General features: G+C 37.3%; 1 protein-coding gene across 1 annotated transcript in view; it reads left to right on the forward strand.

Moving 5' to 3' along the window:
• DOK6 (docking protein 6) overlaps positions 1-24,792 on the forward strand; it is a 396,863-nt gene that overhangs the window by 306,910 nt on the left and 65,161 nt on the right. Inside the window, exon 6 of the mRNA XM_027118731.1 lies at positions 12,636-12,774. Coding sequence (XP_026974532.1) covers positions 12,636-12,774 — 139 coding nt within the window. The remainder of the gene's footprint in view (positions 1-12,635; positions 12,775-24,792) is intronic.

Below are 24,792 nucleotides of genomic sequence, written 5' to 3' on the forward strand. Positions count from 1 at the left end.
GAGCAAAATACTTGATATTTCCAAATTTAAATTCAATCACATTTATGTTCATTAAAATATTAATAACAAATATTTAGCACTGAAATCTAAAATGACAACATAGTATCCTGAGGAAATATATGTCATTGGTCTATTTACCTGTAAAACTGGTTCAAAATGAACCCCACAATAACTTAGAAACCCTAAAGAAATTATTCTCACTAAAAGAAATTGTTTTCTTACTCTTCATGCCAAGGTAAATTGCCGTATTTTAAATGGAACCCCAGAGAAAAATACATAGTCACCAAATCTACAATAGAAACTAAGCCGTTCCGTTCATGCCAGTCGCGATGAATATGCAGGAAGCTGACAATAGGTATAGTAATGGGTCATTTTGCCTGCAATTCTAACTACATCATTTACACACTGCACTAAATATAATGAAACTCGGTGCAGGGGGAAGACAACACAGCCCTTGAGAACAAAATGAATTTCCAAAAAAGGCAACATTACTAGAGCTATATAATCAAAACTTTCCACTGCAGGAGAAACAGGTTGACAAATGACCTTTACATGAGCTAATGAAATAACAAAGTGTTTTTCCTTCCCTTCTCCAACATTGTCTGTGTTGGTGAAAGCAGAAGGCCGATTTCCCCCATGGAAAGCTGCCACTTTACCAGAGGAAGCCGTTTTTCACAGGCAGATTCTCCCACAAGGACAATTGCTAGTTGAACTGAGTACACGCCAGGGCGCGACTGGGCCTGCCAGAGGCCTTACAGGTCACAGTTTGAGAACAGGAAGTGCCGCCTCCAAACATAGAAAATGCAGCAGCATCATCGGGGGATGCAGCAGAGGTTGGTGATGTTCAAAAGCAGCCAGGAGGCGTCGCTAAGGAGGAAGTTGGAGCTCTCCGGATGCAGGAGTGCCCTGGCCAAACCAGCTCCCGTAATCACACTAATAATATCCTTCATTGCGTAGTACTTGACAGTTTTCATGATGCTTTCCCATTTTGATCCTCGTAGCAATCCTATAAGGTATGTAAGCCAAATGGTTTCATAGACGAGCAGCTGAAGACTTAGGGGTCAGGTGACTTTTCCAAGGCCTCCAAGCTGAGCCAGAGCTGTTTGGATCCTCAGTGCTTCCCCAGGATCCTGGGTGCCTGCCCAGGGCATCATCTTATCCCTGTGGCTGCCGTCCACGCAACCCAGGGCTGCTGGGGCTCTTAACCCTGATCCCCAAACGTTGACTGCTTCCTTTGACATAAACACGAATTGAAAAGAAACAGAGGAGATACGCCTTTCAATCCTCCCTTGTTTGGTACCTTGCTAATTCCTTCTCACCTTTAATCTGTGGAAAATCCTAATGAAAATAGCAAGACAGGCAATCCTTGGGAATTGGAACCAGTCATCAATCCCTAGATGGAAAAAAATAGTATGAATTATATAAACATAAGATAACTCTATGGCTCAAGCATTTAGAATGGTAGACAGCAAAGCAACACAGAATGTTATATAATTGAGATTCTGTAACATCCTTATATGTGATAAGAAAAATGGAATCATATAGATATTACTTAGCAGCAAATGATCTTTTGTTCATTGCGAAGATAGCGTTTCAAATGAGCACGTGGAGCTTGATCCATGATAGGTATTTACAGTAACTAGCCAAGGGCTTTGACCATTAAGGAAAGTAAAATAGGGCTTCCCTGGTGGCAAAGTGGTTGAGAGTCCGCCTGCCGATGCAGGGGACACGGGTTCGTGCCCCGGTCCGTGAAGATCCCACATGCCACAGAGTGGCTGGGCCCGTGAGCCATGGCCGCTGAGCCTGCACGTCCGGAACCTGTGCTCCGCAACGGGAGAGGCCATGATAGTGAGAGGCCCGCGTACCGCAAAAAAAAAAAAAAAGTTTGAACTCCCTTGTGGATGTCATTCAAGACATCCCACCTTTTGGGCTGTTCAGGCCTCCAATGGATTGGATGAGGTGCACTCACATTGGGGAAGGCAATCTGCTTTATTCAGTCCACTGAGTCAAATGTTAATCTCATCCAGAAACACCCTCGCACACACACCCAGAATAATGTTTAGCCAAATGTCTAGGCACCTATGGCCTGGTCAAGTCGACACAAAAAATTATCCATCGTACTTGCCTTAAAGAGTGGGCTGTTGACTGTAGAGGTGATATCAGGATGTAAGCCAGAGAGTTTGAGTGAGAATTTCCAAGAGCAACCATGTGACATTAGAGCTCGATAAATGATAGACTGAATGGATCTGAGATGGGTGTAAATGAACCTTGATATGAACTATATGTTCATGCTGATCTTCTGCACATCCCTGTCTCATGAACTCCTGGACAGCAAGATGACTTTGATTAACTCCATTCTCTTTTCCCTTACCTAGAAGTTGTTAAGCAGGAAAAGGAAAAGTACCCAAGGCACGACTAAGGTAACACAACACAGTACATCATGTTTTAAAGACACTGGCTGCCTTTTGAAATACAAGCATAAATAGATGAAGTTTAAAGCTAACTAACCACTTAAATGGATCTGTAAGCTTAGTTATGAACTGCTTCTGTATTTGAAAGGGATCTTAACAATCATTTAGCCAAACCTCCTTACTTTAAAAACAGGAATACTGACACTCAAAAATGGGTAAGAAAAGGATTACTAATAAGTTTTTTCATTTATACAACTTCCATTTGACATCTTTCAATATCAGTGTTTCTTTTTGTCATTTGCATCGTCCCATGACTTGATGTGTGTAGGAATCTAGAGACTTTGACATAGACTGGAAGTGAAGATGGATCAGAGGTGGAGATTGAAAACCTGTTCAAACATTAAAAGGAATGTATTCCCAGGAGTCATCTCCTTTAAGGAATGATGACTTGTATCTCCTTTGTCTCTAGATTTTTGAGGAGCTTTTTGAATTAATGTGATTTTTTTAAATTTCATTCTTTGTTTTTTTTTAATTAATTAATTAATTTATTTATGGCTGCGTTGGGTCTTCGTTGCTGCATGCAGGCTTTCTCTAGTTGCGGCGAGTGGGGGCTACTCTTCCTTGTAGTAAGCGAGCTTCTCATTGTTGTGGCTTCTCTTGTTGCAGAGCATGTGTTCTAGGCACACAGGCTTCAGTAGTTGTGGCATGCAGTCTCAGTAGCTGTGTCTCGTGGGCTCTAGAGTGCAGGCTCAGTAGTTGTGGCACATGGGCTTAGTTGCTCTGTGGCATGTGGGATCTTCCCAGACCAGGGCTTGAACATGTGTCCCCTGCATTGGCAGGCGGGTTCTACTTTGAAGGTGATTCAGATTGTCTGTTCACTATATGTTCAATTCAGATACTTTTAAAGAAAACAATTTAAAGTTTAAGTGAAGTTTAAAAATTAAGGTTTAAAATTTACTAACCTGGAATGATGACATTTGAAATTATAAAAAAAAACTAAGTAATTGCATTTGAAATTCTTTAATTTTTTAAATTTAAGTATATTCATTTTTTACTATGGCATTAATTTTAATTTCTGTTTCTAAACAAATGAAAAAGCTGTAGTAGACACATATGCCCACATCCTTTGTAATACCAATCAGTATTCTCCCTGATTGGTATTACAAAGGATGTAATATTCTACCTTAGAATGATATGTTTTGTACCATTTTACCCGGTGGTTTGTTTTGGTAATGGCAGTAAAAGAGTAAAAGTTATACTCTATCAATGATCTGTCAACCTAAAACCTCTAGAGAAAATTTTAACACAATAAGGATAACCAGTTCAATTCTTCAAAATGTGTAATTGTGTTATGTATTTCATATAGCCATCTACTCATTTACTGAGTGTTTAAATGAAAAAGTAAACACATAGAAAGATGGGTAGATAGATAGATAATGAGAACAAATGCAATTCATGAGTTAATGTTTATTATTTAATTATTATTATTTAATTATATTTATTTAATTATTTATATTTATATTTATTTAATTATATTTATTTATTATTATTTAATTATATATATTTATATTTATGTTTATTATTTAATTATATTATTAAATATGATTTTTTAAATATAGTCTAGAAGCTAATACAGGGCCTGACACATTATTGGCTGATGTCCAAAAAAATCAATGACTGAATAAATATAAGCGAAGAAGAAAAGACAATATAACCATCATAAAATAAAGTATAGTCTTAATTTTTTTCTATTTTGGCTATAATTTAAACACTTTCCTCTGTAGTCACTTGAGACAACAAAAGTATCTTTCAAATAATTTAAAAATTACCTTAATTAACTATATTTAGAGCAAAAAGAGAACAAAATGTAATTTTAAACACTGATTACATGCTCTTTTGCTCTAAGGGAATATAATTATTTCATTTTTAGGCTCCCCTCAAAATGGTAAGAGAAGGAAAACTCTTGCAATTCAGTGTCTAAATATTAGTAACTTGCATGATAATTTTAAAAATCTTCCAGTCGTAACTTGGCAAATTCACTTTAAAAAGGGAATATAATTTCTAAATGACAGAATTGAAACTTTTGCTTGACTTGTTTTGTCTTTAGCTCTTCCTACAAAAATAGGTTTGGGTTGTTTCATATGATATACACACAGCCTCCCTCACACAATATTAAGACAGATCAAGTGTGTATCAGCTGGGAACATAAGAACGTATCAGCTCTGTTTTCCTTTGGATTGTTTGGTCTACTCCTTTCAGAAGAAAATGTTAACACTATGGGGTCATTCTTCAAAGAAAATTTCTTTCTTTGATATTTTATTTTGCTTTTTTTTTTTTTGCTATCCAGAACTACAATTTCATTACCTGTCAGGAAGCCATCATAATGCTAATTTTCAAGTCGTTTCAGTCAACAAACATTTTTGGAGTGCATCGGGTGCTTTTTGTGGTTGACACTTGGGGGTTACAGATGTTAAAACTCCTAATCCTCAAGGAGTATGCAATATTTTTACAATAAAGCCACTGGATGCATATAAAATTAGCTGTAAACCTTTTAAAATGCTTTTTTTCCCGCTAAACCTTCATAAACACAATGTAAGAGTATAATGATAATGTTAATAATCTATGATCATGCTTTGAGGTAATTAAATAGCAACTAAAGTCCTATGGTTTATTTACGTCTTCACCTGGTAGATTTTTCAATTCTCAATTTTTGAGTCAAGAAGGAAGGTAAGGAGAAGAACATCTTATATGTATATTTTCTCAAGGATTTAGTAAAACCGGAACTTCAGACTGCTTCAGGGAGACTCAACTGGCTTTTTCATTGAGGTGAAAAACCAAAAGAGAACACTTGGCAGTAAGAAAATGTAAATAAAATAGAATAATATGAAAATTTGAAAATATGTGTAAAGATGGAGATATTTTAGTTAATGTGATTATAATTTGTACTCATCACTGAGTACACAGGTGGAGGAATTGTAGAATTTTGGAAGAAATTTGTACATTAGAGATCATTTATATCAATTCTTTCATTGAAACTCAATTTTATAAAGGATCAAAATGGCATTTCAAGCTAATTTGCAGCAGAGCCTGGACTAAAATCAAGATCTCCTTGTAGGATCGAGTCTCTCAAATTGTTTGAGGGACAGCATTGTAGCCCTAAGGTTCCAACAGTGAGATAAGCAAGAACAGGCACCATATGCATTAAGTGTTTAGGAACATAGTCCAGTCAGGAGGCATAGTCCAGTAGTCCAGTCAGGAGGCAGAGAGGATGGCAGATGTTCTGCTAAATCTTCCTCCTTATGAAGGACTTGACTTGAAGTTGGGAGTCCAGGGCATGTTTGAGTCCAATTCAACAATTTTGATTGATTTACCTTCATGTGCATTTTAAGGGTGCACAGATGCCATTGAGGTATGTGTCTTGGGAACCTGATTTGACAGAAAAGAAACAGCAGCAAAGAAGGAGAGAGCTTTCAAAATATTTTATCCCGAGCCCTGTCCTAGCTCTGTTTCCCTGTTACAGAAATGTTCCTAATCAAAGAATTATGCGTGCTTTTCTGCTTCTTATCTTGAATGAATGCAACTGGGCTTAGTGATGATGAGCTTACGCTCCAAAATCACACGGCTACGTTCAGACCACAGCTCGACCACATCAATTTTAATGACCTTGGGCAAATCTATTAGCCTCCTTAGCATGGTGTTTTCTGTAAAACGGAAGCAGTGAGAGCTTTGTAGGGTGTTGTGAAGCTCAGTGCATACACAGCATTTATCACCATGCCTGGCACTAGTAGGTGCTCCCCGAAAGCTAGCTGTTATCATTCTCCTCATTGCTGTGGGTATTGTTTCAACGCTTTACAAACCAGAACTCTCCATAATCCTGGTCCCTTGAAAATCAGATCAGATGCCTGTGCTATACTGGAAAGAGATTAAATGTATATATAAATATATATACTGTGTGTGTGTGTGTGTGTGTGTGTGTTTAAACTGGAAGGGAGGCCCTTAGATCATCAGTACAGTGTTGTATAAGTTTAACAGTATAAGTGTACGGTCGGCACTCAGTATCCGTGGGTTCCACATCTGCAGATTTAACCAACTGAGCGTTGACCTGCAGATGCAGAACCGCTGATACTGAGGGCCAAGTGTACTACATCACTTTATACGAGGGGCTTGAGCGTCCTCGGATTCTGCTATCCAGCCCTGGAGCCAGTCCCCCGCGAATACCGAGGGCAGCCTGTTATTTGCTAAGGGACAGAGACAGAGCTGGGCACATCATAAACACGACATCTTCACAAAAACCCTGTGAGGGTCCTCAGACCTTTACTTTAAATTTTAATGTGGTTTAATTTTAGTTAATTAAATTCAATTAATAAATCCATAGCATTCCTTTATTTAATTTGATGGTTTACATAAAGAAGAATCAGCAAGAAGTGTCCCTCCCGTACTCATAGACCACCTGTCACGTTCACTTCCCCCCAGCAAATAACACGGTTACTAGTTTCTTGTGCATTCCTCCGGAGTTTAATGTACATATAAGCAAAGATGTATATAAATTCTTCCCCACATACTTTTTTACAAAACTGTTAGCACACTATATACATTATATTCTCCTTTACTAGCTTAGCAATATGTTTTAGGTATCTAACTATTTGGGTAGTAGTAGTAGTAATAATAACAGAAGTACTATTTCATATTAATAAGTTACAAACACTGTTTTAATATTTACATATATTAATTCATTTAATGATCAAACAACCCAATGAAAAAAGTACTGATATTATACCTAACTTACAGGTATCAGAAATTATCAGTGTTGTGAGTTTCAAATATTTTTCCTAGTTTTGAATTTGCCATTTGCTATCTTATGATTTCTTACTTATTTTTTTCATTGTTCACAGGCAGATTTATCAATCTTTTGTCACTTTTTGCCTTGGATCGTAGCTTGAAACCCCCTCCATTTTCTGAGTTTATATAGGAATTCTTTCCTACTTTCTTCTGGTACTTTTTTGGTTTTGTTTTTGCTTTCTCTGGAGTTTATATCAGTGGAGGTAGAAACATGGATCCAAATATTTTTCCAGATGGCTGTTGTCCAAACACGGTTTATTGACTAGTCCAGCTTTCCCTCACAGATTTGAGACAACACTTTCACCACATATTGAACTCCCATATGAACTGGGTCTGTTTCTGGACTTGCTTTACTGTTGCTTTCGTCTGTTTGTCCATTTTGCTTGTAATTTTTTACTACGGATCAACGTCTGACTCACTAGAGCTTTAGACAGAAACTTCAGCCTTTTCAAAGCTGCTAAAAAAAAAAGTAAAATGCTAGCATTGTTAAATGACAATAAAGATTAAACTGTTATCAGGAAAGAATTGTTAATGGGGTTTCACTGCTCTGCAGAAGAGCTGTGCTTTGAAGAATTTCATTAATTTCTGTAATTAAACATTAAAATGTAAATAATGAATAGAAACACCACTGGCTTTCAGGAAAGTGCTCCTGCTTTACACCATTGCTGAGAGTTTAAAATTTCTGTGTGCATGGAGGATAAATATTTGGTCACTAAATATACATACAAAACTGCAAAACTCACTGCAGGGGTGAAATTATACGCTGTGAAGATGGACAAAATTGCCAGAGGTTTACAAATTCATCTGTAGCGAAATTATGTCTAAAGACCCCCAGAGAATTCTTTTAAAGTATCCATTTTCATTTCTTAAACTGTTTCCTTAACTTCTCACTTGGTAAATTTCTTTTGCTTGCCATTTGGAAGAAAGGCTGGAATTCTGATGCCACTCCTTCCTAAAGAGCTAAGTTTGAGACGTAAGGACAAGAAAAGGAGGGCAGTGGTCTAGCGATTACATGGTAGGGGCTTTTCCTCAAGTGACGTTGCCTCCGTGGCACCATCTTTTAGGATTATTTCTCCGCTTGAAGGGAACTTTGAGACCCGTACATAATGGAGTGCCTCCCTGGAGTTTAGTTTCCTCTGAATACAGACATTCACAGGGAACTCTAGTTATTTCTTACTTGTTAGAACACAGTAGAGACGAGACTGGCAGTACTGTTATTTCAAGGGATTCTGGAAGGGAATGGTGAGGTGGGATAAAGAAAGAGAGCATGCCCTCTTAAATTCCTAGAGGAATGGAATTTGAAAAAGAGCCATTTAAGGAAAAGACTAGGATTTTTAATATTCTTATTACATCAAAATATATTAACAACCTACCACCTGCTGGCTGTCTTGGGTGGCGGAGTCTCCAGGACCATCCTCAGGCTCAATGATTCCCTAGAAAGACTCGCAAGGTTCAGAAAAAAACTATTATGCACACAGTTTCGGTTTACTAGAGTGAAAGGTACATGTTACAATCAGCAAAGAGAAAAGACACAAGGATGCAGACAAGGAGGGACCAGGCACGAGCCTCCAGACACCCTCCCGTGCAGTCACACGGGGACAGCAATGATACATGACAGTAAGCGTAGGGTGTTGTGAACCAAGGAAGCCCCCCACGAGCCTTGGTGTCTGAGGTTTTGGTTGAGGGTCAGCTAGTTGGGCATGCAGTGTCCTCAGGGTCCAGGAACAACCTCAGTCACTCAGACGCTAGCCACCACCAGAGCAAAAGAGGCATTCATGGTGAACCACCTTGTTAGGATAAACTTACCTGGTCAGACCGATACAGCATGGCTCAAGGCCTCAGGCACAAGAGACACTCTTATCAGACTGAATATGACAAAGGCTCCAGGGTTGCATTCCAGAAACCCTCCAAGGGACCATCCCCCAAACAGACTTTTCTTCGAGATGTGCAGAGTTTGAGCAACACAGGCCTGCTGAATTAATCCTTTCCTGCCCACTGTCACATACTTTACTTCATTTGATTAAAAGAAAAATAAAAACAATCTTGTGACAAGGTCTTGTCACCCCCGTTTTGTACATGAGGAGTAAATAGGTGAAGTAACTTTCCATGGCCTTCCTCTTGGCCGTGTACTTCTTCCTGCTAGCATTTACCACAGTGAGTGAGTCATTTTCTGAACAATGCTTATCTTCCCCACCATTTAAAAAGCCTCAGAGGCAATGAGCCATGTATATTGTTCCCTCCTTTTTATCCCCAGGCCCAAGACAGAGCCTGGCTTTATAGTACTAGATAAGTATGTGATAAATGAATATGACAGGCCATAACATGATTGTTGAAATTTGTACCCTTAGTCTTTTGACTGTACTATTATAGTCTATGCTATTATAATGTCCCTTATATCACAATGTCAGAAAAGAAAAAAAAAAAACCTGGAAATAAATGTGTCAGTCCTACTTCTTAGAATTTTTATGAAGCCCCAGATTATTCCTTAAAGCTGAAAGGGACCTTAGAGATTCTACTCTTTAACATTTTATTTTAGATAAGAAGAAGTATTAATTTTGTGCAAATACCATGTTAAGTATGAAGAGAGATATCATTTGTAATTGTCTATACATTTCGATAAAATTCTAGTTTGGAGTCAGGACAAACATACATTGTCCATATTTTCACTTATTCTTCAAGTCAATGCAGTTGAGGAATGTGCATGTTAGTGGTGAGGGGTTAGGATATTCAAATGTAACTAGCACCTCTATCTTAGCTCTCTCCAAATGAAGGAAAGGATTCTTCTAGAGGTGTTTTTGTCCTTTTCGTCACATTTCTTCCTTTCTAACCTTCAGTTTGTTATGTCAAAGTCTTAAGCTGCACAAATATGGCTTCTAATTTGTCCTCCTATGGGTCCCAAGCATCATCTCCCACTTCCTTGAATGAAATGGTGACCTGTGGAAAGAGTTCTATAGCCCAGTACTTCTCAAATTACAATGTGCGTACAAATCATATTGTCAAACGCAGATTCTGCTTCAGCACTCTGGACAGCTCCCAGAGGTGCAGGTGCTGCTGGTCTGGGGACCAGATCGAGGGGCGGGGCAATAGCTGTCAGAATGATTTCATGCCTCCTCCCATTGTCCTCTCTAGTACTGGCTCGCTACCACAAAACTCTTTAGACGTATAAGAAAAATCTCGATATCTGTTCCTTACCACTCCTGAGAGAACATGTTTTAAACAATAACTGGGAAAAACCTAAACTGTTTCTTCCAACACTGCTGACAGAAGTCATAAATCTGAGCCAGTTACACTGAAGAAGTTTGATTTCAGCTTGGCTTTAGGTACCTATTGTTTAAAAAAGAGCCCCTTCTACCTAAAAGTTCTTTGCTTTTTATGCTGGCATGTTCTAATTCCTGGTTTCTTGATCGATGGACGAAGTTTACAGTAGTTTTTATTTCAGAGGCTGGAAATAAAACCCTTCTGTAAGCTTTCAGACTCCTTCACTGGGCAGAGTTAAGTCCCAGGAAGTGCTAAGTGTTAGACCTTTGCAACTCAGTGACTGAGTATGGAATAACAATTTGTGTCTTCGTTATCTCATTTCCGAAGGCTCATAAGGAGTGTTTTTCCGATAACAATGAACAAAACTTAACCTCAAACAAGATGGGCTCACCACTCATCAATGATTTGCCTGCTCCAGCTGTTGGAGTTTTTTACCCCTCTGAATCAACAAAGAAAGCTCATTTGTTTCACTTTGTGAAAACTCTTCATTTTTCTCTCAGACTTTCCATTTCACGCTTTGTGAATTTTATTAAGATCTCTTTCACAGAAGCTAAGTGCTGGCTCTATGGAGCCCTGAGGGATGGCAGTCACAGCCTCTATAATTTCTGAAGCCTCTTGAGACACTTCTTTTCTACTAAAACCCCTTGGAGAATCATAAGGTAGAATCTAAAATCTTTTTGGTGCTGGAAGACAGAGGTTGGCCTCATGAGCATTTTGTGCAAATCTTTTGGTGTTGTAGCCTGAAAACAACAACACAGCAGTCCAGTTAAGGTCCGGTTTCCGATTGGGAACATCATATTGATATTCAGCGGGTCTTTCTGAAGGCGTCCAATTATTTTTAAAAGCTGGTTTAAAATATTAATTTAAAATATGTTTTATTTTAGAATGTCTTTATTAATAAAACTTAACCATAATCCTGTTGCCTGAGAAATTGTCCGTGGCTTTAGTCCAATAAAAAATTGTCAGTGGCTTTAATCCAATAAAAAAGACTATGTTTTAAAAGGTAATTATAGTTAAATAATTGAAAAGGAATTTGCATTCTGATTTTCTTTTCCTCTTGAATTTACATTATAGGAAATTTAGGGAGTTCCCTGGTGGCCTAGTGGTGAGAATTCCAGGCTTTCACTGCCGTGGTCCAGGTTCAGTCTCTGGTCAGGGAACTGAGATCCTGCAAGCCCTGTGGCATGGCCAAAAGAATGTTTTAATGTTATATGCTCTCAGAAATGACATAGTAACAGTTGTATAATAGTCCATCAGATAAAAATATTATATTTAAGCCAAGCACTTCTCTATGGTGGATATTGAGATTAGTGCCATGCTTTCTCTATGATGAAAAGAATGATAACTAACATTTTTGAGCACTTAATATCCGCTAAGGAACACTATAAATATTGTATCAAGTCTCTCCACTGTCGTAAGGATCTGATGAGCTGGGTACTGTTATTTTTCCTGTTAGAGATTGTGCGAAGGGGGTACAGGCAAGTTAGCTTGCTTCAGGTCACACTGCTGGTAAGTGGCAGGGCCAAGTTCAGACAATACTCTCACATCCAAACGGAGTCTCCTCTCTGCCATGTTATTTCTTAGGCTATACTGAGATTTACGTAAAGATTCCTCAGTTTAAGTAAAAGCTTCAAACTATGTATGCAAATCCTTAAACTAAAAAAATCTTCTCCTTGGTTCCTACTACCTGAGTATAAAATTGCAGATTTTTTCTTAAGTTCTTGACGTTTCAAGAGCTATCGAGTCATAGGAGACAGTGCTATGGTGTCAGAGTGAAGGCTGTTAAAGAAAACAACTATTTGCTTTGATTCTTTAAATATTGGTAAGACATGCACTGTAATAACTGGCAGCACTTTTGTCTGTTTCTTCACACTGTTGGGAACACTTCATCTTTAAAAATCCAAATGTGCATGGATCTTTACCCTTAGTTTCATTCTCATGCACCTTTTAAAGATGCGTTGGTTGGTTGGTTCCTTGGTTGGTTTGGTCAAGGATGAATCTGCTTCACTCGCTCCTATGAAAATCAAGGTGGAGGGGATGACAGGGTGAGGGCATCTTTTACATGGAGAACTGTTACGCACTTGAACACATGAAGACCCATCTCTTTCCCTATCTCTATCCTCACAGAATGTGTGACACAGGAGAAGGACTATTCACTTTTCAAACAAGGGAAGGAGAAATGATCTATCAGAAGGTCCATTCTGCGACACTGGCCATAGCTGAGCAACATGAAAGATTAATGCTAGAAATGGAGCAGAAGGCCCGGGTAAGGCTCCTTCCTTGGTAACCTAACAGCTTGGAAATGAATGTCACTGAGGTCTGATGCACATCGTGTGTATGTGGGTCCTTTCATGACAGTGCCCCAGCGTCCAACCCCATCCCAGCCCCGAGAGCTTGTCCCAGTTACTGAACCTCATCTTTCTAATATCCTCTTCAGCATATGACAAAAGAAGCTATTTGTGGCCGCTAGTCATGCACTTTGTGTATGTACCTATGACCTGTTACCACAGTTACCCAGAGAGGAGTGGAGTGCACAGAGAGTGAAACAAGAAGCAGTGCTCTCTGCATCTCTCCACATGTAGTTGGACAATCAGAGATTCAAATGTGGACCCAAAATAATGAGGAAAATAGGTTTCTACCAGAAAGGATTACACTTTTCTTTTTGTCTTTGTATTTATCCTAGATTCTCTGAAACTTCCAGCTCTTTCTGTCCGTGTTTCAGAGTCGATACTAAAATGTTTGCAAAAGGAGCTTATACTGTTTACCAGCTATCTGTTATCCTGTCGTGGAACTATGCTATAGTTTCAGGGTCAAGCTAAGAAATAATTTAATAAAGAATCTGAAATAGCAAATTTTACAAGTAGCTAAAAAAATTATAAGCTTTACTACTAACTTCTTTGAAAAGCAAACAATGGAATTATTATCGGCTGTAATTTTAATAGGTCAATATTCTCTTTCTTCAGAATTTATAGGGATGCATTAGATTCCATCTATGAGAGGACAAGTGGAGCTTTGGGAAATAGGTGGGTCACTACCCAGAAAAACTTTCATAATTCTATTCCATTTTAAGACTATGGGGCTTTATATCTAGTATTATTTTAGTTTTGACTTTTAAAATTCTCAAATACATAATATTTTGAAGTACAAAATTATCTTTTAAATGTAAGAAGAAAAAATAGTCTAGCAAATGATTTTACATTATTTTTACTACATTTCAGATTTTGTCAATACTACATACACATTTTTCTCTATCTAGGGTATGGTTTAAAAAGCCTTCCTAATACTTAAGGGCAGCAAGTGCAAATCAGGCTTACATCTGGCCTTCAATGGGGGTGAAAGAGTAACTTGAACTTTAATAGGATTATTAACATGAGACTATGGGATTCATTGATGAAGCATCAATAGGAGGTTGTATGATTTAGTCTTCTAGAAAGATTTGGGTTAAATTTAAATTATTGTAACAATTATCTAATTAATATGACATTTTTCTAGTGGCTTAAATCGGGTGAAAAAAATGTAACTACCAAACTTCAAATTATTTCAGAATCTTGAACATTCATTATCAGCCCATATTTACAATCTGCTGATGTTAATTTTCAGCCAAAATGAACAACTGTGATGTCACTTGCTGTTAGTCAACAGCAGTAGTTCTTCACTTCTAGTTGTTCTGAACGGGCAAAATGCTCATAAGTGAGTCATTTAAATTGTATTTCATAAAGGGAATTTCAAGAGCTCTTTCATGCAACTGTGATTGTCTGCCGTAAGGAGAGCACTCAGTGTACTGGGTTCCCATCCCCGTTCTACCACTCACTGTCTGTATAATCTTGAACAAGTTATTTAACTTCTAAATGTCTCATTTTCCCGTATCTGTAAAATGGGGATACAAGAGTTCTACTTATTTGGCTGCAATGAGGTATCTGTGCATTAACGTATATAAAGTGCTAAGAACAGACCTGGCACTCAGAAAGTACTATGAAAGTTTCATTATTATGATGGTGATGTTGAATAATTATAAGACTTGCAATGTTTGTGAAGACACTAAATTTTTATTCCCAACTATAGCTACGTAATGTCTTCCAATTCTTTACAAGTGTGTCTAACAATCTTGTGCCAAAACATTTGCAAAACAAAATTTAATTTACATTTGCTTTTGATGTGGTTGTATGTTTATCTTCTCCTGTGCCACTAAGAAGCAAGTCCAGGGGAGTGGAGTGAAGCAATTGCTGTGAAGGAGTTAGAGATGGTAGGTCCACCTACTAAGATCTCAGGCAGCGGAAAGCCAGGATTTGGGTACACCGTGGATCTGGGTGCTCGGAGATGGAAGGGAAAGGGGGCAGGTGTTTAAATAGCGGGCTCAGTATGGCTTAACAAAGAAACCAAATGTTTCTGAAAATCACAAAATCAGAGACTCCATCAACTTGGTGCATACATGTAAATGGAGTCTTTGGTTTAATTTCAACAGTGGTTGCAAAGCTATGCTTTTCTCTGAAGGATAATATTGATACTAATTAAATTACTCCATAGGTAGTCCATTCTGTAGAATAAGTTGAACTAATGATGCTTTTCCAAGGGCATGCTACCACAACTTGAGACCTGCCCCAATTCCCCAAATTCTAGGGCTGTAAGCAAAGATTTCCAGGTCTCCCAGATACCTTTTGTTTTTCTTTTAAGAGACCTCCTCTACATGCACAAATCTCTTTTTAAAAAAGAAATTCCAACAAGTATGGAATAGAATTTAAATACCCTCTATCTAACTCTTAATTGATTTATACAAAATAAAACAAAGGTTTGTGCCATAAAATAGGCAATAGTGTAACTTGCGAGTTGGAAAAGTACCGGAAAACCTACCTAAGATATAAAAATGTTGCATTTTGTTTATTATGTATTCACTGCAAAATAAGAAGATAACACTGCTCATTGGCTTTCCAGTTTTAAAACCAAGCCGTGGAAGATAAATATTGATCAGATAGAAAATGTTTATACATTTTTAATGTTATTAAAAAGATTTTACAAGATTACCAAGAAGGTATACAAGCGATGAATTCCCCAAAACATCATCGTTCAGGCAACTGAAGTATTTACTTCCATCCTTTAAAAAAGAGATGATTTCAGAGTGTTACTGGCTTTATAGATAAACTTGAATGAGAAATAATGTCTCAACAACCGTTTCTTAACTATAAGAGAAAGAATTCAATATATCTTTCAGCATCATATGCATGTAAAACTTTGTTTTGCCCTATTTATCACCATCCTTCCTAGGGAACACATGAATAAACATATTTTGATATATCTCTATAATCTGAGTTAGGCAATGTTTCTATTCTTGTTTGAAGAATCTGATATCTAGAAAAGCATTGTGCATAAAACTGTTCATTTGCACTGTGGAGAACTGGATAAAAAGAATCACTAAATCGGTAAGGCTGTTAGAGGTGTGTACTTACATTTCCTTCACTGAGAAAGATAATGAAAGAATGAATGAATATTAACTAACTCCATTAAGAAGTTTTAAAGGAGAAGTTGGCCATTTATTAACTCCATTCACAGGTTTGTAAATAATACATTTATTACTCCGTGCTCAAAACACGGCAGGGTGGTAGGGAAAACAAGAAAAGGACAACAATGTTCCTTCTCTCAAGTGGCCCAGAATTTTGTGGGATCAAAATTTTGTAATTTTGAGTAAGCTTATGTTTTTCCTTTTACTCCTTGAAATCTCAAATTTTCCATGCTTTATTAATGTAACTAATTAAATCAGATGGTTAAGAAATGCCATTACAAAATTTTGATTCAACTATACTAAAAACACCAGTTGGTCTTGTTTATGTTGTCATGACAGTAGAGCCTGATTGATTTCTTGGATAATCAACTTATTGGAAGGTCCTCAGTCAAAGCTCCATGGAGAATGATTTCTTCAGTACAAGAAGACACTCTTCCTTTTTCCATTCAGATGTAAAGCTTCAGCTTCTCACTCTTAAGTCCAGATAAGAAAGGGAAAATGATCATGATAGTAAAACAGAGAGTGATCTTTCTTTACTTACTAACTCAAAACTAGCCTTATTTTAAAAGAGAATTTTGTAAGGGGGTACATGGGAGAATTAAGCCACGATAATAAATTTTAAACTGGAACTCTGTCTGAGATTACTAAGATTCACATATTTGAGGAAATTATTAAAGCTAGATAGTTAAACAAATTGCACGTCTAGAATTTGTTTCCATTTCATAAAGCTCATGTTCTTAGAACCCTCCAAGTTCTTCGAATTCTATTGCCAAAAGCATTTACAGGTGCTCTGCCTTGCATGTGCAACATTATCGAGGAAAGTTTTCGTTGTCTTGGTGAACAGCCATTCATCAGAAAGCACATTGCAAATGTGCCAGCATGGCTTAGCCCCCTGAGGGTGAGTGGAGGCTGATTTCATCTTCAACAAGACCTGAAATAATTTAATTTTGGATTTCCGTGGATCTCTACACACATACACACACAACACAAACACACACACAAAAACAAACACAAATAATACAAAAGAAACTTCTTTTTTAATTTGCTTTTTATGTTTTTAAGCTTTACAAGTATTATGAAATGTCCACGGGGAAGAAGCAGCTGAGACGACATAAATGTAATTTTTAAAACACAGATTTTTCCTGATATCTTATCAAAAATAAGTAAAGGAAGTGGGGGAGGGGGTCGTTAGTACCTTTGTAATATTGTAAGTGATTTGAAAGGGAACGGTCTCCCATAACAAGAATTACAGTGTGTCCTTTAAAAGCATAGTGTCTGGAATGCGCCTGTTTCCAGTAATTCTTGCCTCCTGGTCACCAGAAAAGCTCTGTACACAATTTAAGGACAAATAGCTTCAGTGTTATTGAAACACCTACAAGATAGCAAACCCACTTCTAATGCCTAAAAAACAACACTGGCAAGACTTGTTGAAGGCACTGCTGTCCAAAGCTGTCAGTTCTTTGGTTTTCCTAAGCTCTAGTGGTTGGAGAAAAACAAATAGTAGAGTCTCACATAGAACTTCTTCCCTAGAAAACAAATTGTTTTCTTTAAGATTTGTCATTTTACTTGCCCTTGTTACTAGAAATACAAGAAACAAAAGTAACCTCGCACATTTTACAAACTAAAAAATTTGTACTGTTCCCAAAACAATAAACCTTTTGAACAGTAATCATTTAAAAACAAATGATCTTATCTCCTTTTATAATGTAAGATGAAAAGAAATTTCTGGTGAGGAAGCAGCATTGTTGGACTCTACCTACTGCCCTGTAGGCATGGAGGTGGGTCTAATGCCTCCCTGTCTCTGGGGAGGGCAGAGTAGAGAGAAGAGGAGAGGGGGAGAGAGAACAAAGCTGGCTTTATGTACAACTAGCTTAGACTGCGACTCGAAATTAGCGTATTTGCCCTTCTAGATTTATACTTGATCGTAAATCTTACCCGAGTATTGACTGCTACCAGCCTATGAAATTATTTTTTGTCTAAATAGTTGCATGAACGAGGAAATGCTATTCCACTGCATCAATTCCAAGATGCACATCTTTTTCACAGTTTAACATCTCTCTAGTCAGATGGGAGTTACAGTTTAATTAGCAGCACTGTTCTTTTGTAGTGCTACATAAAATCACGTTGGCTTCCTAATGATGGCATCTTAGAGTGTATAAAATGCCGTAATACTTGTTGTGAGTATTCTGAAGACACTAAACTGTTATTCCCAACTGTAGCTAAATTATATCTTTCAGTTCCTTTCAAGTATATCTAACAAGACCATGAGCACTATGTGCTCATTTATAGCTTTTGAAGGAATAAGAAAGCTTCCAGAATGGGATGTATCTTAGGTAGTTTGGCTTCCTTTTGAGTGACAGCATTCTTCACACCCACATTTTACAGGAATCTCTATCAGCTATGGGGAAAAAACAAACAAACAAACAAAACTAGTTTTCCCATACTGAAAAGGTGAAGAATTTGGAAACATCATAATCTCGTGAGCCACACACAGGAAAATGTTAACACTTCTCGCAGTCTCTCTTCTAGGTATCTTCATAGAAGTTTACAGAATTCTAGGAGAAGTTTAAACGTGTGATTTGTGATTGCAAGTGGTATGTTATATCCAATATATAGGAATATCCGTTAATGAATTCATCCTTCAAAGTTCTAGTCTTGATTCTATTGCTCAATATTATCAATTATTAACCAAAAGACAAGACCTTTATTATTACTGACAATGACCAGTTCCCTGCTGGGAAATGCCATTAGCATTTTTGTGAAATTTTCTTTTACTGATTGACAGACACTGATTAAACTAACACAAGCTCACTCAATTAGAACAAATTATTATAGCTGATAACTAAAGTGGGCCTGTGTTCCTAATGTTTCAGAACACTAAAGGAAATTTCGTCTCTAAACAAACACACAAGAACAAAGAAAATATACATTTCTGTCTGCAGTAAATACACAAATGAGATGGAAATGACGAGAAGGCAATGTGTAATTTTTCTAATACGTGGTGCGGAGACACAGTGTAATAGTAAATATTTTATTTAGATCATGTTTTTTTCCCTTAAAATTTGTTGTGGATACTCTAGATGTCACTTCAAAAAAGCATTATATCAATATATAATATTTATGTATAATATTTAATCAACTTGATTAGAACTGATAATGTATAAGGAAGATAAGTGCCCAATATGAAAAATTTCGACTTCTATGTTTAAAAAATAGGGCTTTCCTGGTGGCGCAGTGGTTGAGAATCCGCCTGCCGATGCAGGGGACACGGGTTCGTGCCCCAGTCCGGGAAGATTCCACATGCCGCAGAGTGGGTGGGCCCGTGAGCCATGGCCACTGAGCCTGCGCGTCCGGAGCCTGTGCTCCACAATGGGAGAGTCCACAACAGTGAGAGGCCCGCGTACAGCAAAAAAAAAAAATACAATTTTGTTTCTTTTATTTGTACTGCTAGAATGGAACAATAGTAAGGAAATTACAAAAAAAAATTACTTTTAAACTGTGGTAATCTTATTTATTGAGGGTCATACAATCTGCTCTTGGCAATTACAAGAATAATTTCCTTAAAAAAAAACAAAACAGATGTCAAAAATCAATCAAGATGACTCAGCATAAAAACATATATGACATATACACATACAACCCAAAGAATCAGACTGACTCTTCTTTGGCATAGTGCTGTAAAACAGGGAAACACTTAGGCCAATAGTGGTCAAACTAAAATCTAAGAAATTGATGTAAGCATTGCATGGAAAGATAATTAAGAATGCTTTCAAAGAATGTGAACATAGTTCACATTCTGGGATGTATTCAGTGAATGCATACACATTAGGTGGAAGCAGCATTGCATGGTGGGTAACCAGGTAGACTCTAGGGAAAGACAAGCAGAGCTGTGTGACCTCCTGCAAGTCGCTTACCTCCTCTGTGCCTTAGCTCCCTCTTCTTAAAAGAGGAAGAAGGATCAATAATATCTACTTCAGAGTGTTAGAATGCCACCTGGTCTTTACTAAAAGGTCAATAATTATTAGCTAATTCATAAAATGGCAAAAGAAAAACCTTTAATTTTAAATGGGTAAAATTGTATAACCACCACTAAAGTTCATCCCAGTTTTTATTATATGCAGACATTGGAAATTAATTACATAAACCTTATTATAGCCTCTAGAAATTTATATATTTCAAAATCAAATGACAGAAAAAATTTTATTTATGAAATTTAATGCTTTAATATGTATTCATCATGTTCCTTATATTCAAAGGGTGTCTCTGTAAATGTATCTGCTTACAGATGATAGACAGATGATTGATAGATAGAGAATATATATTCTTAAAATCATTACTGAGTACAGGTAAGAATATACCTGTACTTAATACTTAAAGTATTTATGTAGATGTTTGTAATAATTTCTGATGTTATTCCAAAATCCAGCTTTTTTCACACTCTGTGAAAGTATTTTGGTCAATACATGGTTTAAAATATATAATAATGACATCCGTTTTGTTTCAAGTTAATGAAAATGATATTCTACAAAGTCCAATTTTAAATGTCACCTAGCAACTTCCACTACATGACTATATGAACTACATTTTATTTGTTAGTCTGGTACAAACTCAGCAAGATATCTTCTTTTTTTTTTTTCCATTTATCTTGAATAAAATGGAAGATTAAGTGTAAGGTGTCCCCTATTGAAAATTAAGTCAAGTCTGTGAGAAGCCAATTGTCCATAAACCTTCCAACTTCAGAGGACTGTTTGAACAAATCCAAACAGTGCCAATCCAAGCTTGGCTGGCTAATGCTCTCCTGGGCTTCTGTTTCCATACAGTTTTCAAGTTTCATGAGCTGTTTTCCAAGACAAGTAAAACTAAATGTTCTCGACCAGGAGTGCACTGGTGTTGAGCATTTCCTTATTAAGCAGCACTGTTTTTTCTTACACTGACACACATGTCACATTAACATATTTCCCAACCACCTGTATTTTTGCAGTGCTTCTTACCTACAGTGTGTTTCCCAGCCCATTTTCTCTTGTCTCAGACAAACCAGGGCCCATGTTGACACATCCACCCGTATGAGGCATTCTTTAACTCTCTTCATACAGAAAAGCTGTGTCTGTCTCTTCCCAGCTGATAGTACACGTATGTGCAAACACACACGCACTCTGCTCACCTGTCTCCCCTCTGTCTTCCACCCCTCCCACCTGCCCATACTGACCACCTATTCCTGACTCACATTACTAGTTTTTTTTACTTCTATTAAGCTTTTAGACTTAGATCCAAGTAGATGCCTCTGCCTCCTTTGTCGTCCCTTTGATAGCTCATTTTGGACAAATCTCCACATCTTGACCACATGGAGCCTTGGACACCACTGGTCTAAGCCACCTCTCTGTGCAGTAGCAGCAGTAAAGGTGCAGCTGTGTTTACTGAGCACTTCAGGCATGACAAGCATTGTGCTTTTCACTCTAAAAACATCATCTTATAAAATACTTATAACAACACTTAAGGCACATTATATTAACTTTAGAAATAAGGAAAAATTGAATCTTAAAAAAAAAAGTTTAAGTACCTTTCCTGAAGTCAGAAGGCTAGGCAGCTGTGGGGTTGATATTTGACAACACGTCGCTGACAGCAAAGCCCATGGACTTAACTCCGTGACTTTGCCACACAGATTGTGGTGTTCTGTCTTGAACATAGCAAAGAGGCACTCGCATTCCAGCCTGGATCCAGTGGAATAGACCCAGTTGGTGTAATTCTCATCTAACCTGCTCTTTGAATAGAGGGTTCCAATAATTTATTTTACAGTGAGTGCGGTAAAGAGGGAAGAACGTCATGGGCTCCAAGCCTCAGAAACATTACCCACTGGCTATGGCAGGATGAACAAATTATGTGACCCCTCTGAGCCTCATTTTCCTTGTCTGTAAAGTTCAGATGGCATATGTGTTGACAATTTATGTGGATATTAAATGGGATAACCTATGAAACCAGTTTGCACAGGGCCAGGCCCATAGAGAATGACTCATAAATGCTAATCTATAAATGCTGACTTTTTCCTCTCCCAATTATGTAGATTTGTGTCTTGAGTGCTAAAATGATTTTTTAAATTCTAGGCAATAATTAGGGAGAGACAGAGCAAAAGGAAAATTGATTTTTTAATTATTTTTTTCAATACTTTTTTTCTTTTTTTTTGGCCGCACCATGCAGCTTATTCCCCGACCAGGGATCGAACCGAGGCCCTCAGCAGTGAAAGTGCAGAGTCCTAACCACTGGACCACCAGGGAATTCCCCAGAATTGATTTTTTTGAACCATTTTTTTTAATACATATGAATTTTATGTAGGTGAACACAAATTAGCATTAAGGTTTATCACAAGGGCCAGCAGAGTCCCAAAACAGCAAAGGGAAATTGCAAAAGGCAGTAGCATAACCTGGATAACGATTGTGGTAAAGGCGAGAAGAGGTGCTGGTAGCCTGTATGTTCACAGAAATTCTAACAGTTGTCAGGCCCTTCCTGCTGCTTCTTGGCGGCACAGGTTCTGTCAAAGTACAAGGCTGTGTTGTCACACGTTGTCGTATGTGGGGAGGAAGCTCATCTTCCCAGGAGAGATCAGCATTGGAGTCTAAAGAGCAGTGGACTCAGAAGTCAAGGGGACCGTTTTCTATTGGAGCTTCTGGAGTTAGGATTTTGCCTTGAGCAAATCCTTGAATTTTTTTTGGATTTTGATTTTCCATCTGTAAGATGAAAATGGCTGGATTCTCTAAGAAAGAGTCTAACCTCGAATTACATGGCCAGCGTACACAGTGAGCTTGGGCTTCCTCATACCATGGCAGCCTCAGAGCAGTGTGACTCACATGGTGACTCAGAACAAGGGAGAGAAGGAGAAACGGCCATAAAGGTCTCAAAGGGCATGGCCGAAACAAACAAAATGTCACATCTACCAGATGTTATTAATCAGAGCAGTCACCAACCAGTCCAGAAGCCCAGATGTAAAGGTCTGGAACCTAGATGCCCTATTTCTGAATGCAGGCTTTCCAAGAATTTGAAGCCATCTTCAATCCTCCACAAAAAATAATGCAGTATCTAATATTACTTATGATGAAACTTCATTTGAAAGTCATTAAACAGAATCTCTTGATGCTCAGAAAAATCACAGGACAGAGCAGAAGCACGATTCTAGTCTCATGCTTCCACTTCCTTAGAAAAGTCAGGTCATACCTCAAAGCCTCAGCCTCCTATCATTTTAAAGAGGGATATTTCATCCCTTTCCTATCTCCCAAAAATTTTATGAGGATTTGACTAGATAAAATAAATGATCTCTGGGCCAAATGCCAGGAAAAATGACTGAAAGAAGATAAAGGTGTAGAATATTTGAATTTGGCTGAAAATAGGAAAGTGGTATTATTATCTATATGTTGTAAATGCCTAGGAATTTCTAGTAGACCAAGTGCAGATGAAACAAAGGAGAGATGAATGGATGATGGACAACACCACTTCTTGGAAAAGAAGCCCAGACGTGCTAAGAAAGAAGGGGAGATTACTGACCCATTTATGTGGAAGAGTGGAGGTGAAAAGACGGAGGTTAGGCTGAACCCTGGGACAGGGAGAACTTTTGCAAGTGGAGTTTTAAAATATAGCTAAAGAATGGGAAAATAAGTTAAAAAACCATAAAACAGTCAGGAAGCTTTTTGTGTCAATAAAATACCGTTTTCATTAAGTACTATTTTATAAGAGTACTTAAATATACAAGAGGAAATGGACAGAAACATGTTAATTAGTAATTCGAAATTAACACTTTCCTTCATATTTGATAAAGTAGATTTAGTTTTTTTTGAATATATGGAGAAGGAAATTGAGTGAATAGTGTGTGTAGAGAGAGAAAGACTCTACATTCATTGTGCATCTTTTCAAGTACCTATGAAACATTTACAAAAATTGTCATATATTAGATAAAAATAAACTTCAATATATAGAAACTACTCAGGCCATATTATCTGACCACAATGCATTATTAAATGAAAATTAATAAAATATGCACAAAAAAGCAATATCTCAACAAAATGTACACTAGCAATCTCCCATATAAAATAGGAAATAATACCACAATTACATAATTTAGAAAAGGATGATTTTTATTCTACTTACAAGCCATTGGGATGTGGACAAAGTGGCATTTGGAAGGAAATGCTTTCATTAATAAACAAACAAAAATGGAAATGGAAATATTCAACTTGAAAAGATTGAAAAGACCAAGAAAACAAGACAGACAGAAGGTGGAAGTTAATTAGGATAAAAGCAAAGTATAAGAAAATATAAGAAAAACTGAAAAATATAAATTCTTTAAATAAATTTTAAAACCCAAGTATGTAAGTTGGAGACATGAAAGGATTTACAGAAACAGGCAAAATTCCTTTTAAGCTCCAAGAGAATGTGATGCTTTTTTAAATAAAAATGTAAATGTCAAATAATATTAGGAGCATTGAGACTCTTTGGGAAACCACGATCATAACTCTACTTGTGCATACTAAATCCTTGGATGGAATACTGACTTAAATGTTTTTTTCTACAGTTTCTCAAAATTCTTTAATATTGGGATCTATTCGTTTTAGTATCAAAAGAGCAGAAACAACTCGAAAGCCTTTCAATGTGGATATATTGAATAAATTGGGGTGTGAGATCGTCCTTTGTCTTTGTCCAGGTGCATGTAAGTAAACAGGGCCTATGCTAGGTAGTTCAGTAGAGGGAACGGCTGCACTATTGTTTCTGGACTGCCTTTACTTTGTTTCTGCCTTCCCTCACTCGCCT

Source organism: Aethalodelphis obliquidens, unplaced genomic scaffold (genome assembly GCF_003676395.1).
Source record: "Aethalodelphis obliquidens isolate GAN/ISIS:26980383/991018 unplaced genomic scaffold, ASM367639v1 scaffold19, whole genome shotgun sequence".
NCBI lineage: Eukaryota > Metazoa > Chordata > Mammalia > Artiodactyla > Delphinidae > Aethalodelphis > Aethalodelphis obliquidens.